We start from the raw sequence: 16,416 nt of genomic DNA on the forward strand, positions 1-16,416 counted from the left end.
AAAGAAAGCAGAAGGAAAGAAATAATAAAGATTAGACCAGAAATAAATGGAACTGAGAACCAAAAACAATAGAGAAAATCAACAAAGCCAAAAGCTTGTTTGTTCTTTGAGAAGATCAATAGAATTGACATCTCCACCAAATGCAATGAATGTGCCACACTGATGAAAGAAGTTGTTGATATGGGAAGAGTGGGGGGGAGTGGGGTATATGGGAACCTCTTATATTTTTTAATGTAACATTTTGTGTGATCTATATACCTTTTTTTAAAAAGACAATTAAAAATTCACTAAAAAAAAATAAAATAAAATTGACAAAACCCTAGCTAGACTAACAAAGAAAAAAAGAAAGATGATGCAAATAGATAACAATCAGAAATGAAAGGGGGAGGTTATGACTGACCCCACAGAAATAAAAAGAATGATGAGGATATTATGAGAAACAGGGCACCAACAAACGAGACAACCTAGATGAAATGGACAAATTCCTAGAAATGCACAACCTACACTGATACTAAAAGAAATACAAGAACTTAATAAACAAATCACATTTTAAAAATTTGGATCCATCATCAAGAATCTCCCAGCGAAGAAAAGTCCAGATGTTTTCACAGGTGAATTCCACCAAGCATTTTGAAAAGAATTAACACCAATCCTACTTAAACTCTTCCAAAAAATTGAAGAGGAGGTAAAATTAACCAACACATTTTATGAAGCCAACATCACCCTAATATCAAAGCCCGATAGATATACTACAAGAAAAGAAAATTACAGACCAATCTCTCTAATGAACATAGATGCAAAATTCTCAACAAAATACTTGCAAATCAAATCCAACAGCATATCAAAAAACTTTCACATCACAACTAAGTAGATTTATTACTGGTACACACATCTGATTGAACATAAGAAAATCAATCAAGGTAATACACCACATTAACAAAGTGAAGGGCAAAAACCACATGACCATCTCAATTGTTGTAAAAAGGCATTCAACAAAATCCAGCATCCTTTTTTTGATAACACTTCAACAGATAGCAATAGAAGGAAAATTCCTCAATATGATAAAAGGCATATATGAAAACCCACAGCCAACATCGAACCCATCAAGGAAAGGTTGAAAAATTTCCCCTAAGATTAGGAACAAGACAAAGATGCCCACCGTCATCATTGTTATTCAATATTATACTAGAAGTTCTAGCTATCGCAATTAGACAAGAAAAAAAATTAAAGGCATCCAAATAAGAAAAGAGGAAGTAAAACTTACTGTTGGCAGATGACATTACCCTATACTTAGAAAAGTCTTAAGTATTCATGATAAAGCTTCTTGAACTAATAAATGAATTCAGCAAAGTGGCAGAATTCAGGATCAACACACAAAAATCAGTAATGTTTTTGTACATTAGTACTGAACAATCTGAGGAGGAAATCTGGGGGAAAATTCCATTTACAATAGCAACAAAAAGACTGTGAGAGAGTGTAAACTACACATCAACTATAATCCATTCTGTGTAGCAATGCTCCAAAATGTACTCATCAAATGCAATGAATGTACCACACTAATGAAAGAAGATTTCGATGTGGGAGGAGTGGGGGAGTGTGGGAGGTACGGCATACTGGAACCTCTTATATTTTTTAAAGTAACATTTTGTATGATCTATGTATCTTTTAAAAAAAGATAGTAAAAAATGAAAGAAAAAAAAGACTCAAATACCTAGGAATTAGTTAACTAAAGAAATACAGGACCTATATACAGAAAACTACAAAACAATGCTAAAAGAAATCAAAAACTACCTAAACAAATGGAAAGACATTCTGTATTCATGGAATAGAAGACTAAATATTGTGAAGATGTCAATCTTACCCAAACTGATTTATAGATTCAATGCAATATCAATCAAAATCCCAAGAGCTTACTTTACGGAGTTACCAAATCCATTTGGAAGGGAAAGTGCACCTGAATAGCATTCTAAAAAAGAAGAGTGACATGGGAGGACTCTCACTGCCTGACCTTGAAACATATTACAAAACTACAATGATCAAAGCAGCATGGTACTGGCATAAAGATAGACACATCAATAAGTGGAACAGAATTGAGAATCCAGAAATAAACCCTCACCTATACAGTCAACTGGTTTTTGCAACCCTACCTCGTTAATGTAAATGGGACAAAAGAATCTCTTCGACAAACGATGTTGGGAAAACTGGATATCCATAACCAAAAGAATGAAAGAGGACCCCTATCTCACTCCCTATACAAGAATCAACTCAAAATGGATCAAAAACCTAAATATAAAAGCCAGGACCATAAAACTACTGGAAGAAAATGTAGGGGAACATCTTCAAGCTGCCTCATTGCCCCAGGGACCCATGAAGTTTCTCCCAACTTTCACCTCTGCCAGGGGTAAGGACAGAGTCATAGCTGTGTGGAATAATCCAAGTCGTACAGGCTAGGTTGTAGTTACCCAGAGAGACTGATGAAACTTCACACCCCTTTCTCCCCTGCCTGGGGTGGGGATGGAGCCTCAGGTATGGGCAGCAATATATGTAGTGACGGTCCAAGATGGCTATGTTGTCCCAGGAGATTTCCGATTATTCAGTTTGTGGCAGCCAAATGTACCTGCAGTTACCTGGATAGGCTGGTGCAGGGCCCACAGCCTCCTCCCTGCCAGAGGTGGGGCTGGAGCCTAGGCTGGGGCTGCAGGCTGATCTGGGTGAGAGAAACCAGTTCCCACCATCACTGTGATTTTCTGTCAGCCAGGCTTCCCCTCATGCTGGGACAGAGTCAAACTGGCAGCTAACAGCCTCTTTTTGACTTGGACAGTTTCAAACTTTAGCTGTTCTTAATGTTATATTTTAGCTAGCTGAATTTACTAATCAGCAGCTGAAGTTGGTGGCCAACTGTCTCCTCCTTTCCTGTTTTTGGGAAGCCTCCAACTCCAACCACAGAATAGCTCCTGAGGCGGCTTGAGCGTCCAGGGTAGGATGACCACCAGCCTCCACGGCGTGGCCTGTGTGTTCCCAGAGAGGCTGGCGCAGGTCCCCAGCTTCCTCCCTGCTGGAGTGGGGCAAGGGCTTAGGCTAACGCTGCAATCTGACCTGGATGGAAAGAAGCTGGTCCCCACCAGCGCTGGGATTTTCAGTCCACCCCACTTCCCCTCATGCCAGGTGCAGAGTTAAGATGGTAGCCATCAGCCTCTTTCTGACTTGGACAGGTTCAAACTTTAGCTGTTCTCGGGATTATATTTTAGCCAGCCAAATTTACTAAACAGTAGCTGATTTTGGTGCCCAATCATCTCTTCCTCCCCGTTTTTGGGAAGTGAAGCTGCCAATTCCAGCCACAGAACAGCTCCCAAGTCGGCTTGCGCCTCCAGTGGAGGATGGGCACAGCCTCCGGGGCGTGGAGTGCTCTACTCATGAATCTTCTCTGCAGATGGTCAGTCTCCTCCTTCCACTCCTTCAAGCATGTTGCAGGATGCCCTTCTGGTCTCCTGGGCCCCCAAACAGGTGCTTCAGCAGCTCCAGAGAGCTCTGGGTGTTTACTAACTGCCCTGTAGCAGGAGCTGACTCCAGGAGCTCCTTATTCTGCTGCCATCTGGCTGGCTGTCCCTATTCCTTGTATTTTTAAAATTACCTTATTGCAGTGGATAGGACATCCAGTACAATGTCAAATAGAAGTGGAGGCAGGAGACATTTATAAGTCTTAGCAGAAAAACATCTAATCTTTTGCTGTTATGTATGAGTTATGTATGTTTTTAATAGATGATCTTTTAATATACAGAAGTTTTCTTCTGTTCCTGGTTTGCTAAGAGGGTGGATCCTAAAATGGTGTTAACCTTTGCGTAATACCTTTTCTGCATCTACTGAAATAATTACATGGTTTTTCTCCTTAATTTTGTTTGTTCAGTCCTATTTCACAATTCTTGTTTGCTAATTCCAGAATCTGGGTTTTCAGGTTTCATTTTCATGGATTGTCTTTATTCTTGAGTCAGGGTCACATATTCCTTCATCTCACATATTAGGTAATTTGGGATTGTTCTCTAGATATTATAAATATTACATTGTAGAGACTCTGGTTTCTGTCACTTTTCTCTGAAGAAGTTCATATTTTTGCTTTAGCATGCAATTAACTTGGTTAGACTTGAAATGCAAAGTCTATCTTTCAGGAAGGTACTCATACCTCTGTCCAGTTATTTTTAATCTTTAGCTGGGCCAATAGGCATGGTTAGGGGTCAGCCAAAAACTTGGGTAGTTTCTACACAGAATTCTGTGGCTCCTGCTCTCAGTCTCTCTCCTGCCAGGATTTCCACCCATACATACATACACACACATTCCAATTCTGTAGTTGTCCCAAACTGTGTCCTTTGGTCCTTCCAGAAAGACTACAGGATTTTCTATCAGAGTTTTAGCTGTTCCACCATGTGCAACTTCAGTCTGCCCTTAGCTAAAATTGCTAAAATGGGAAATTGAGCCTCCAGAAGGCGCTTACTTGTGTTTGTTGTATTCACTTACAAGCGCCTTCAGGTCCACCTCCCCAGGGCTCTTAGCTGTTTTTATGAAAGCGTTGGTCAAACAGTGTCTTACTCACCAATACCAGTAGAGTCATTCCCTTCTGTTTGAAGACTGTCTCTTACAGCTGGATTTTCCTCTTGTCTGTCAACCTTCTTTTAACTAGAGAAAATTGAGTATGATTTCTGAAATACGTGGCCTTATTTTTACCACCTTGTTTTTTTCCTTTGCTTTCCTTCTGATCTCATTGCTTGTATATCTTTTTACTCTTCCTTTTTTGCCTTCATTTGGATAATTGGTGGTTTGTTTCTCTTTCTTCATCAGCCTCTCCTCCTTCAGATTGGAAGTTATATTTTCTCTATTAAATCAGTGGTTACTCCAACAATGTTTTGTAACTTAATTAAATACAAAATTAATCAGTATTTTTAGTGGGGGGAGCTCTTCCATTGTGAAGGTAGCTCCAGGGGAGGTTGGTGACCACTTGTGGGACAGCTGATGTATCCCTCCTTGGGTGATCCCTGGTTTTGTGACAGGGCGAAGTGGGGCTCTCCATTCTCTGGCTTGTAATGCCCCTGACGTGGGGGCAGGCGAGAGCCAAACCTGGGAACAGCCAGCAGAACTCCATGTCAGCAGTCGCCTCCTCCCACATAAGACTTGGGTGCTCCCTCCCTGACCAATGAAAGTGACTGCACTGAGTCTGGCCACCAAAGACCATTCTGGAAGTACGTGCATCTCCCAAACTAGAAAAAGGGCCCAGAAGCAGAAATCCAAGGCCACCTTCCCAGCAACTGACCTTAAAAGGCAGGGCCCATGGCTACTGGTCTTAGGGCTGGTGAGAAAGGGAATCTTCACTGTTCTTTCCTCTCCCTCTTGTCAACCAACCTCCTTAAGGTGCAGCCAAACTGGAAAGACATGCAGGGACATTCCCCAGTACCACAATCCCACCCTGTGTGAAGTACCATGGTGGAACAGACGTCACAGGTAGGGTTGGGGCATCCTAGCAGAAGCTACCTTTCTTGTAGGAGCTGAACCTTCTAGAGAAGTAGCATGGCTCAGAGATTTGCTGAAAGCAGAGGGATATGCTCAGAGCCATTTCAGATGCCCCAGTATGAAGACTCCCTAAACTTAAGTGACTTAGAAGTGCCATTTGGTCCAAAATGACACCAGTCAGTATCAGGCAGATCCCCAAGTCCAGCCAAAAATGAGATGCTCTCTAGAGCCTGGAGGTTGGTGTGGTCAGGCAGCTGGGTTCTCTGAGAGAGTTTCCTCCACTACCCCTAGCAGCAAGAAAAGAAATAACGCCCTGTTGGGAAAACCCAAAGCCCAGGTCCCAAGTTGTCTCCTGTTTATTAATATGGTATGCCCTCTGGGGATATCTTAGCCCAACCTGAGGCTTTATAAAACCCAAAGGGGTTTCTGGAGATACCTCTAACCTGGGGAGGGCCAGCATCTGCCAGACTTCAAGTGTTAGCCTGCGACCTCACAAATTGCCTGCAACTGGTTCTTTTAAGGAGGGAAATACCTCAGAGGTACTCCCCCCTGCAGTGTTACTACATTAGTGATCCATAAAGCAAACTGGATAAGTAACGCAAAATTGTGCACACAAACTTAGTAGTACCATCCATCCACTCTTTTAGTTACTATGGCTTGTATGAAATAAGCACATAAGATTTTAGTACATGATTTTTATAAGAACTTACCTCTAAAATATAGTATTTGATGCTGTTTAAGGCCAAATATCTAAAAGGTACTTAATATGTTCAAATTTAGATGAAATATAAAAAGAGAATCATAGATTATAGAAAAATCCCGTCATTCATGTAATTATTGAAAGAATGTGCAAAAATAGAAATTATGGACCAGTTAAGTCTTCTCAAGGAGCTGGGAATACAGGGTTCAGACTCTACAAGTAAATGTGAAGGGAACTCCTAGAAGCAGCAAGGTGGCAGGATGCTGGGGACGTTCATGAGCCCTGTGACAGGGAAGGATGGAGATGTGGTGGACACACAGACTCAAGGACACTATGACCCACAGAGGCCACCATCTGTGGTCCTAGAGACACACAGACACCGGGTGCTCATCATGGACACACAGACTCAAGGATGCTGTGACCCACAAAGGCCACCATCTGTGGTCCTGAAGACACACAGACACCAGGTGCTTATTGTGGCCAAGGGCAGAGGGAGCTGACCCTCAGTCCTCAAATAATTTAAACACACCTATGATTCTGAGGGAGATTCAAGGTTAGGGTTCCTCCAACTCTCCCAGAAGGAGGCTAAGGCTTACCTATTGTCTTTATGACCATAACTGTGATTTCATTGCATTTCCCAAGCTGACAAAATTTAGGGAAGTGCAAATTTCCTACAGGTGGTTATGAGTCAGGGCAGGCAAAGCACACAGGTCAGTGCAGCCCTAGATTCTGTCTGACCAGACGTAGCCTCTTCTGAGTGGCTGAATCACCAAGGCTGGGCCTCCAATTTTTCCCAGCTCACTCGAAACCAGGAAAGGAACATCTGGGTTTTCCGGCTTTGAGAAATCAGAATGAGGCACTCCAGGAAGGATCAAGTGCTTCTCGTCCTATGGCTCAAATGCTTCTGAAAGCCTGAAACTCCTGCCCAGCATTTGCGCTTTTGGACATCCTCAGAAATGCACTCTTCTGGGGACAGGAGGAGATTCTAGAATCATCATTTGACCTGTCACCAGAAAAGCCAGGGTTTGAGGCAGTTGCTACCTTGGGATAAAAAATGAGCTTGATGTGAAAGGTGGAATGTGCTCAACTGCACTCATCAGATGTGTGGTTTTTCTCTTTAAAAGTGACGAGAAAAGGTGCCATGGTTTATACACTGACTAAACTACTCTGGATTTTCTTCTTGCCCTTACGGCGGTTCAGTCTCAAACTTTGATCAAAAAAGGAAGACATTTTCAGATGAGTAAAACAAGGCCATGGAATCAGAGCATTTTAACTAATTTAAATTTTTTTGGAGTAATACAAGCATATTGCTTTAAAAAGTCAGAATGAATCAAACAACAGAGAACTGCCAACTGGTACTTCCCCAAACTCACTTCCCAAAGGCCAGCACTCTTTCCTCTGTGACAACCTCAGATCTAAGAGGAAAGGGTCCTTCTCTCCGAGCGCATGGACTTGCCCTGTCCTGGTTTAGAGAGGGTACTTAAATATTCTGGGAATCAACATCAAACTATTTTCTTCTCTGTTTTCTTCTTTTTCTGCAATTACAACTTTAGATTTGGCTCTACTCACTCTCCTGTATCACTTGGTATCAGTTCCCCTAACAAAATCCCAGTCCAGGTATCATAACCTTTGTGTCATTTATCAGGATGAGTTGCTCAGAATTGGGGAGGGGGTCCTCTTTTGGCTCTGGGGAAGTTGTTCCCCTGCTTTTTACCAGACCTAGTGCCAGATGTGGGGCCAGAAAATGAGGGTAGAAAGACACCGTTCTTTTGGCACAGGCATCAGTGTGCAGGGGAGACATCCCCATTCCTGGCACAGAGTGGTGTGTGGAGTTGTGGGGGGAGAGTGCCCATCAGCCACCCCCACCTGGCCTCACATGATGCCTTCTCCAGGGCACCTGGATAGTTTGTGCACTCAAACTCTTTCCAGGGGTAGGTATCCCATCCCTCATCCCATTGATCCCATAGAGGAAATTCCATGGCTCCAATCCTGCAGCCAACCCCTGGCGTCTTTACGTGAAGTCAGGAGAGGTTCTGGAGTCCTGTTCTACAGCTCTAAGTATCTCAAAATTCTTGGTTGGAGTGGGAGCTGCTGCCCATAGTCCTCAAAGCTCTGCTGGTGTGGGGACCTCTGGACAGGCTTCTGCTGTATCTAGAAACCCCCACATCTCAGGCAGTGGTGCCATGGAGAGCCCCAGGTCTCTGGGTGCATCACATCCTAATCTTGCCTCCTTAGAGCACTTCGGCCAGTTGGACTCTTTGGAGCACTCCATACTGTTCCCTGGCCTCATGAGGCTGATACCCTGTAGGCGGAGATGATAAAGGAAAAGCCAGCTAGCTAACTCCCTGAGATGGAGACAGACATTCTACAGAGAAACAGTAGAGTGGGTCACAGGTCCAAGCACAAGTGGGGGGCTCTTGCAGATAAGGCCATCAGGGAAGACCTCATTTAGAGGTTTGCTTGGGAGCCAGTGACTGGGAAAAGCAAGGAATCCCATTCCTGCTGAGGAGCAGGGAAGGATCCCAGCATGAACGAGGTTTCTGGATGAGAGAATCGGCAGAACCCAGTGTGGCTTCAGCAGAGGGAATGGGGTGTGCAAGCTGGAAGGTCAAGTGCAAAGGCAGGCAGGACCTGGTCACGGGCACGTGTGGGCCATGGCAAGAGCTGAGCTCAGAACTCTGGGTTCTGAGCTGGAAGCAAGATGCCCATGCCAGCACCCTTGGTCCTGCTCACGGCCAGCTGGTCATGAAACTCTAGCAGGGTCTCCTGGTTGGGGGCTATCAACCTCCCCTAGGGACGTGGTTGATGGTGGATTTTGGAGAACGGTACCATGGCCAGCAGTTGGGAGGTATGCAGAAGAAATTTTGGCACAGAATGAGTGGAATTTCTTAACATTCAGGACTGACAAACAATATTAATTTTCAAAGGTAGCGATTTTCTTTCACTGCCAATATGGCGGCTGAGTCCAGCTCCTACTTCAGAGTTTGGCAGCCTCAAGAGCTCCAGGGCCTTTGTACTACATGAATCTCCCCTTCTGAAGACCTGGCGCATTTCAATAGCCAAACTAAGCCCACAAGCTGCCATGCGTTTCGGCAGCACAGGCTGCAAGGAGAACGCAAGCCTCGGGAAGGACGTGGCTCGGTGGCCCCAAGCAGAAGATGGCTTCTAACTGGGCAGAATGTCTTACAGCTGTGTGACTTGGGGGACTTTGTTATCTTTCAGGGGATCTGCTTCCATTTATGAGAAGGGCCCATAAAGGATTGCTGGGGGATTAATTACTCTCTCACTCCTTGTGGCCCACGGGGGCTGTCACACAGTCAGGGCAGGCCTGGCGTTGCAGGAAGTGCAGTGAGTCAGCAGAGCCAGGGAGCTCTGCTCCGCATTCCAGCACCGGCCTCGCCTGCATTTCCTCATGGCTCTGTTTGCTGTCGTCACTCGGCCCTTCCATCTCAGGGAGCCTGGACCAGTTGTACCTGAGCTGTGACTGTCACCCTTCCAAACCCTCATGGGGCCCTTGTGCTAAAACTAATTTTCTGTCCAGTGTGGACATACCCAGCCTCTGGGAATCTCTTCTTCCTTCTTCATAAAAGGTCCAGAACTCCCAGCCCAGTCAGCCAGCTTCAGCCTTGGCTTGGCCCAGCAACAGGAGAATTCACCTGCGCTCAGGTAACGTCTGCTGCCAGAAGCCGTGTTTGGGGAGCTGTCTGTCCAGGCTTGGGGTGCCTCTGGAGCCTGTGATCCCAGGTGCAGGCTGTAGGAGGAGCTGGGGCCCCTTCAAGAGTGCAGGTCAGGAGTTACTTGCTCCCCATCTAGAGCTGGTCACGGAGCCAGGCACCCAGGATCCGGGCAGGGGGGATGTTTGCGACCTTCTTGGGACCATCCAGACATCCTAACCAGAGGCTCAGAGGCACACATCCCTGAGTCAGGGCACCTCGTGGGCCCATGGATGTGAATGCGCAGGCACCCACAGGGCGGCCTCTCTGGGTGGAGCACATGGAAAGACGGGGATCAGAAGGGCGGGTTCACCGCAGGGTGTTTGAAGGAGATCAGAGGGCAACTCACCCGCTGGGTGCAGAGAGATCGGAGAGAGCCACCCGCTCCTGCCCTTCCCTTAAGCAGAGACTCTTGCACTAGAATTATGCTCTGGGGCTCCTAACAATCCCAGATCTCATGGGGGTGGCACCCTAAGGGCAGCACAGACTGGAGAGCCAGGTCAGCCCCAGCCTCCGGGGACGGAGCCACCCTTCCGTGCTTTCTGGCTTCAGAATGTGCCTTCCCATCCAGAATCTCAAATAGGCACCTGGGCCTGGGTCTCAGAACAACTGTTACAAAATGAATTTTTATTGCAAACTTCCGAGTATACATATATAATCAGCTTTCCCTCTCTCCTTCCCTCGCATTACCAGCTGCTGACAACATCCTCTCCACCATCCGATCTACTCTGCCCTCTTCATGAGCACACCTGAAGCCAACATGTATATGAGACATCAGTGTGAGTGGTGAATTTCTAACCAGCCTGGAAACAATTCCACATGGCCTCACCAAAAGCAATAGAATCTAAGGGCCCCAGTATTTCACAGCCACAAATGTATATGCTCTTGCTAAAATACTCAGATCATGTAGCTATTTTCTTATTTTCTGTATTTGAATTATCTGTTCATTTTCATAAACAGATTGAAGAAAAGAATAGCATACTGATAATCAATTTGACTATTTTTTGTTTTCATAACTACCCAGAAAGTTTATCAATCAGGAAAAAAAAGTCACTGATGTCCCTAGAAAAAAAGGAAATCTAAAAAACCTCTTAAGTCCATGAATGCATTTGAATCCTTTCACATCTTTTGACCTACAGACCATCCCCTGCCTTATTGCACCTCCCTTTTCCCTCACACCCATCCCCTTTCCACCCAGTCTCCTCCAGAATTGCAGCTTGCACAGAGTCCTGAGGGTGATAGCATCCTCACGTGCGTTCTGTCCATTTCTGTTATCTCCGGTAGTACCGTTTCCCGAAGTCTTTGACATTCGCGACCCTCTGCAGATGGTGTGGGTCCTGAAGGGAAACTCCTTGGTAACAGCTCCTCCTAACAGCAACGTCAAGCCTGGTAAGTGGCATTTGGTCCCACTGTTGCTTCTTGAAGGGACACCAGCTCCAGTGCGTGGGTGTCATCCCAAGAAGAACGAGAAAAGGTAAGATGTTTGCCTCCCAAAAATGAAACCCCAGACCCAGAAATGAGGGTGTGAGTGACTAGGAGCTCCACTCACCCAAACCACACACCCTACAGAAGAAGGAGGACCCCATCTATGACCTTCTTGGAGTTTCCTCCAATTTCCTATCAGCACAACCCATGTCCGTAGGTAGAAACTCCCTCATGTTCCTGCCACCCAACCCACGCAGCCTTGGGCCTTGGTGCCTTCTCTTCTAGCAAAAGGGGCGTAATGCCTCCTCCTGTCAAGATCAGTTCTTCTCTGCTCCTTCCCCTTTGGCCAGGACTTCACTCTTTGACTTATTCCTCTCCTCTCTGCATTTTCTACCTTTCTCTGTTGATTGACCCTTTCTATCACCAGCACACACATGCTAAGCTAATATTTCCCATCATTAATACTAAAAACATCTCTGGCTTCCCACATTCTATTCATTTCCCCTGATACACTCACAGCCAGATTTCATGGAAAAGTTGGCTACACAATGCATCGCCACATCTTATCCCACTCAGGCTTACTCTCCAAACAATCTGACTTCTAGACTGATCTTTGACCACTGCCCTATGATGTTCCTTGTTCCAAGAGCATGAATGACTTTGAAATATACAAATCCATAGGACACTTTTCTGTTCTCATATTACTTGACCCCTCAATAGCAATCAGCATAATTGATAATACTTTCCTTTTTGACTCTCTCACTTCTTCAGTAAGCACATGTTCTTGTGGTTCAGTACTCTTCTATTGCATTCTCCTTTCTGACTTCACTCTATTAAATCCCCAGGTTCTGGGGTGCCTCAGAGCTAAGTCTGCAATCATGATGCGATCTCCTTGAAGATCTTGGATTCATGCATTCTCCATGCCCAGGCATCTGCTGTTTGTGCTTCCACCCTAGGTCTCCCTCTGAGCCATTTACCCATCTCCTCTTGACTGCCTCACAGACATCTCAAATTCAATGTATCCTTTCTGGAACTATTGCTTTGTCTTTTCAGACCTGCTGACAGACCCCCTTCCTTATGTCCGTTAGTGGCACTACCACCCCTCCGTTCTCTCAAGCCAGAAATAGGAGACATGCTTGATCCTTCTTTCCTCGCTCTCTGCCCGATCCTCACACTAATGAGAATGTCCCAAAAACATGCTTTTACGGAAATAAGATCACCTCCCATCTGGACCACTGCCCTGGTTTCCTCCCCACTACCTCTCTCCTGCATGTGGGCAGCACCCACGCACGCCATTCCCCTCAGACCCTCAAGAGCGACCTTCTTAACGTCTTAATTGAAGCTCTTTCCAATGGATGCAGACCAGTCCTCTTTCACACCTTGAACCTGCCAAGCTCTTTCCACATGGGGGGCTTTTCACAAGACTGTCCCTTCCCCTGTCACAGTTTCCCTCAAACACTCCCAATTCTTCACATAACTTTAAGATCTTTGTTTGAATTTCACCTCTGCAGTGATGCCTTTCTTGGTTCCACTGTCTAGAATGGCTTTTTCTCCTACTGCCTTGGGCCTTTAGTCATTTCCCCCAAAAATGTTAATGCAATTTATTGTGGTTCTGGTCATTTCTCTATTTACGTATTTTCATCTCGATAACCCACTACAATATAAGATCTGTGGGGCAGTGACAATGTCTTTCTTGCTCTCAGCAAAATTTCTAGTGTCCACCTAGTGCTTTGCTCTGAGTGGCATCCAACGAATAGTTGTTGGATGGGTAAATTCCCTGCCTCTCTCCCTAGCAGCATTGATATGGAATCCACAGGAATCAGCTGCTAAATTGGTTGAGAACTGCATTCAGCTGATAGTGGCCAAAGCCCCACATGAGTTGGAATTAAACAAGATAAAAGTTTCTTTCTTTCTCATATAAAAGAACCCCACGTAGGTACGTGGAGGCACATATTGCCCTCCGTGATGCTGCCAGACGTCCATGCTCATGGTCACGCCAAAGACCACCTAAGTATTTGAGGCTGGCTGTAAGAGGAGACAGGGTGTAAGAAAGAAGATATCCCATCTGAACCAACTATTTTAAGGAAACTTCTTAGAATTCTGACAGCACATATCACATGGGCCACCACTGGGGCATATGGCTAAATTCAGCTGCACAGGTTTTTGGGAAATACAGTTGTTATTCTGTGTGGCCATGTGTCCAGATGACAATTGAGACTCTGATATTAAAGAAGAGAGAAAGTGGGTTTCAAGACAGAGACAAAAGTTCTCTGCCACACGGTAGATAGGTGCAGACCGTCTGGGGAAGTCAGGGACATTCAATGCCCTCTTGGTTGGAAAGAGTAACTTGGGAATGGCCCAGGAGGACTTGTGCTCCTGCCCTTCAGAGTCTGATGCCTGCTTCCCTCTCCTTGTGCTTCCAGTCAGTCTTGAGGTAGCATCATGCAACAACACAGAATTTGAAGATAAAGGAAAAGGTAATTTGGTTTACCTGGGAATCAGTGGTGAAGATCTCTGTCTGTGCTGTGCAGAAATTCAGGGCAAGCCTACTTTGCAGATCAAGGTGAGTGGTTGTACAACTGGAAAGAATGCTGTGAAATGGACTCTATCTCATTTAATATATTACTGAATAATTAATACTTCTGCAGTCCTGGATCATTCATGTAAGAAATGAAACCAGATCTGACTAATGTCCAAATCCATGTGCACGGTCTTTGGAATGGGTATAATGCTCATTTTAACGTCAGAGCATGGATCCTCTGAAAGCAGAGAGCATGCCACTGGAAAGGTGTCAGGAAAGCCAGGGAACAGTAGTGTTACCCTTCTCAGCCTTGAATATCTAGCTGCCGGAAGTCCTTTGCAATGATCTAATGCTGCCACTTAATCCAAAGCCACCAGCCAGGCAGGAGACCTGGTAGGAGATCCTTAACCCAGCTTCGCAGCGGGATTTGTGTTTATGAAGCCAACCTGTCCGCCTATGCTGTAACTCACATGGAGGTTGTGAACCCAGTGAGACTGTCCTGAATCTGCAGAAGGTTACACACCATGAGTACCCATGAGAAGGAGGATGGAGCCTCCTTCTGCTCTCAGGGAAGACTGAAGGTTCTTGTGTCATGGAATCCTGGGGTGGAGCCGGGCTATTGGGAAACCGGTGGACTGGCTGCTTCAGGCCTCCCCATGTCCTCTGTCCACCTTGGCCTCTGTCCCTTCTTTCTAGGGGCAGTGGTCACTCCCCTGCTCTTCACCCAGAGCTGAGCTAGTCAGCTCCTTCCCCCAGGCATCCTTTCTAATGAGCCTCTTTCTATTCACAGAAGAAAAAGATCATGGACCTGTACCATAAGAAAACAGCACAGAAGCCCTTTCTCTTTGTCCACCACAAGGAGGGCTCCAGCTCCTCGTTTGAGTCAGTTTCCTGCCCTGGCTGGTTCATAGCCACCTCCTCCAAGGAAGGACATCTCGTCACTCTCACACAGGAGAGGGGCAAAGCTGACAACACTGACTTCTATTTACATTCTAAGGATTAAATCCCCGGGCTAGAGGACGAACAGTGAGAGGATCTTCTGTTTGAAAGACTCAGTAGGTCACCTTGACACTGTATTAACAAGTTCTTAAGCAACTCAGCCCATGCACAGCTCACCACATGTGCTTTCCCAAAAGCTACCCCTCCAGATAGCCACCTCCGGCCAACCATTTCTGCACTATGTCCCCCCTTGAACTGTCATCCCAGTGTGAAACCTAAGTGGCAATTTTATTCTTTCCTAATTTTGTCCTCTCTGCTCTTAATACTTCATGGACACAACTCTCTCTCCTTACTTTTTGTGCAACATGGTCTAAATGTGAACACCAAACCTATTTGTCCAAACAGCGCTATCAATAAAAACAATTTAGTACATTTTCTATATATATGAATATTATTTAATTATATGGATGTTTATCATTAGAACTATATGTACCCTATAAAATAAATTGTAAAGGATGAGATGAATGTGAAATAAATATTTTACAATATCTAGATAATTATGACGGATTCATAATAGCATTAGCTAATATCTCAAGACACAGTGTATACATTAAGATTGTTAACCGTATTTCAAAGAACCTTTAGTAATTTTGAATTTTTTCAACCAGCTTCTCAGATTATATTGTCCTTTTTTCACCGTAAAATGTGGCTAGCAGTAAAAGTGTCAGTTATACCACTTACCTGTTTATTAATTTTTTCTGGCATTTCATAGTGTACTAAATCTACAGTTTCTTTATGGAGATGATTTTGAGCCAGTTGTCCATTTTGTGAGGATTACTTTATTTTTTTTAAAATTATTTATTTATTTTTAAAAATTACATTCAAAAAATATGAGGTCCCATTCAACCCCACCGCCCCCATCCCCCACTCCCCCCACAGCAACACTCTCTCCCATCATCGTGACACATCCATTGCACCTGATAAGTACATCTCTGAGTATCACTGCACCCCTAGTCAATGGTCCACATCATAGCCCACACTCTCCCACGTTCCATCCAGTGGGCCCTGGGGGGATCTACAATGTCCCGTAATTGTCCATGAAGCACCACCCAGGACATCTCCTCGTCCCGAAAACGCCTCCACATCTCATCTCTTCCTCCCATTCCCCAAACCCAGCAGCCACTATGGCTACCCTTCCCACACCCATTCCACATTTTCTCTGTGGACATTGGATTGGTTGTGTCCATTGCACATCTATGTCAAGTGGGGGCTTAGATTCCACATGGATACTGGATGCAATCCTCCTGCTTTCAGTTGTAGACACTCTAGGCTCCATGGTGTGGTGGTTGACCTTCTTCAACTCGATGTTAGCTGAGTGGGGTAAGTCCAATAAATCAAAGTGTAGGAGCTGAGGTCTGTTGAGGCTCTGGGCCTGGGTGTCATATTATCAGTCCAGAGATTCAAATCCCCTAAATATATCTAAAACCCCAGCACCAACTACAATTCCATTAAAGTAGCATGCAAGTCTTGTGACAAGAGATCCCCTCTGAGTCCAATGAATTTATATGTAATCTGCAAATTCGCTTAACTGATCTCATAGAGACAGTACACTACACTACTCT

General features: G+C 45.0%; 1 protein-coding gene across 1 annotated transcript; it reads left to right on the forward strand.

The window, feature by feature from the left end:
* The first annotated feature begins 9,026 nt into the window (after window positions 1-9,026).
* LOC101447776 (interleukin 36 beta) lies at window positions 9,027-14,966 on the forward strand. Its single transcript, XM_071208970.1, has 5 exons — window positions 9,027-9,044; window positions 9,787-9,862; window positions 11,194-11,298; window positions 13,758-13,897; window positions 14,646-14,966. The coding sequence occupies exons 1-5, from the start codon at window positions 9,027-9,029 to the stop codon at window positions 14,856-14,858; spliced, it is 552 nt and encodes a 183-aa protein (XP_071065071.1). The 3' UTR covers window positions 14,859-14,966.
* The last annotated feature ends 1,450 nt before the right edge of the window (window positions 14,967-16,416 follow it).

Source organism: Dasypus novemcinctus, chromosome 17, assembly GCF_030445035.2.
Source record: "Dasypus novemcinctus isolate mDasNov1 chromosome 17, mDasNov1.1.hap2, whole genome shotgun sequence".
NCBI classification, from domain to species: domain Eukaryota; kingdom Metazoa; phylum Chordata; class Mammalia; order Cingulata; family Dasypodidae; genus Dasypus; species Dasypus novemcinctus.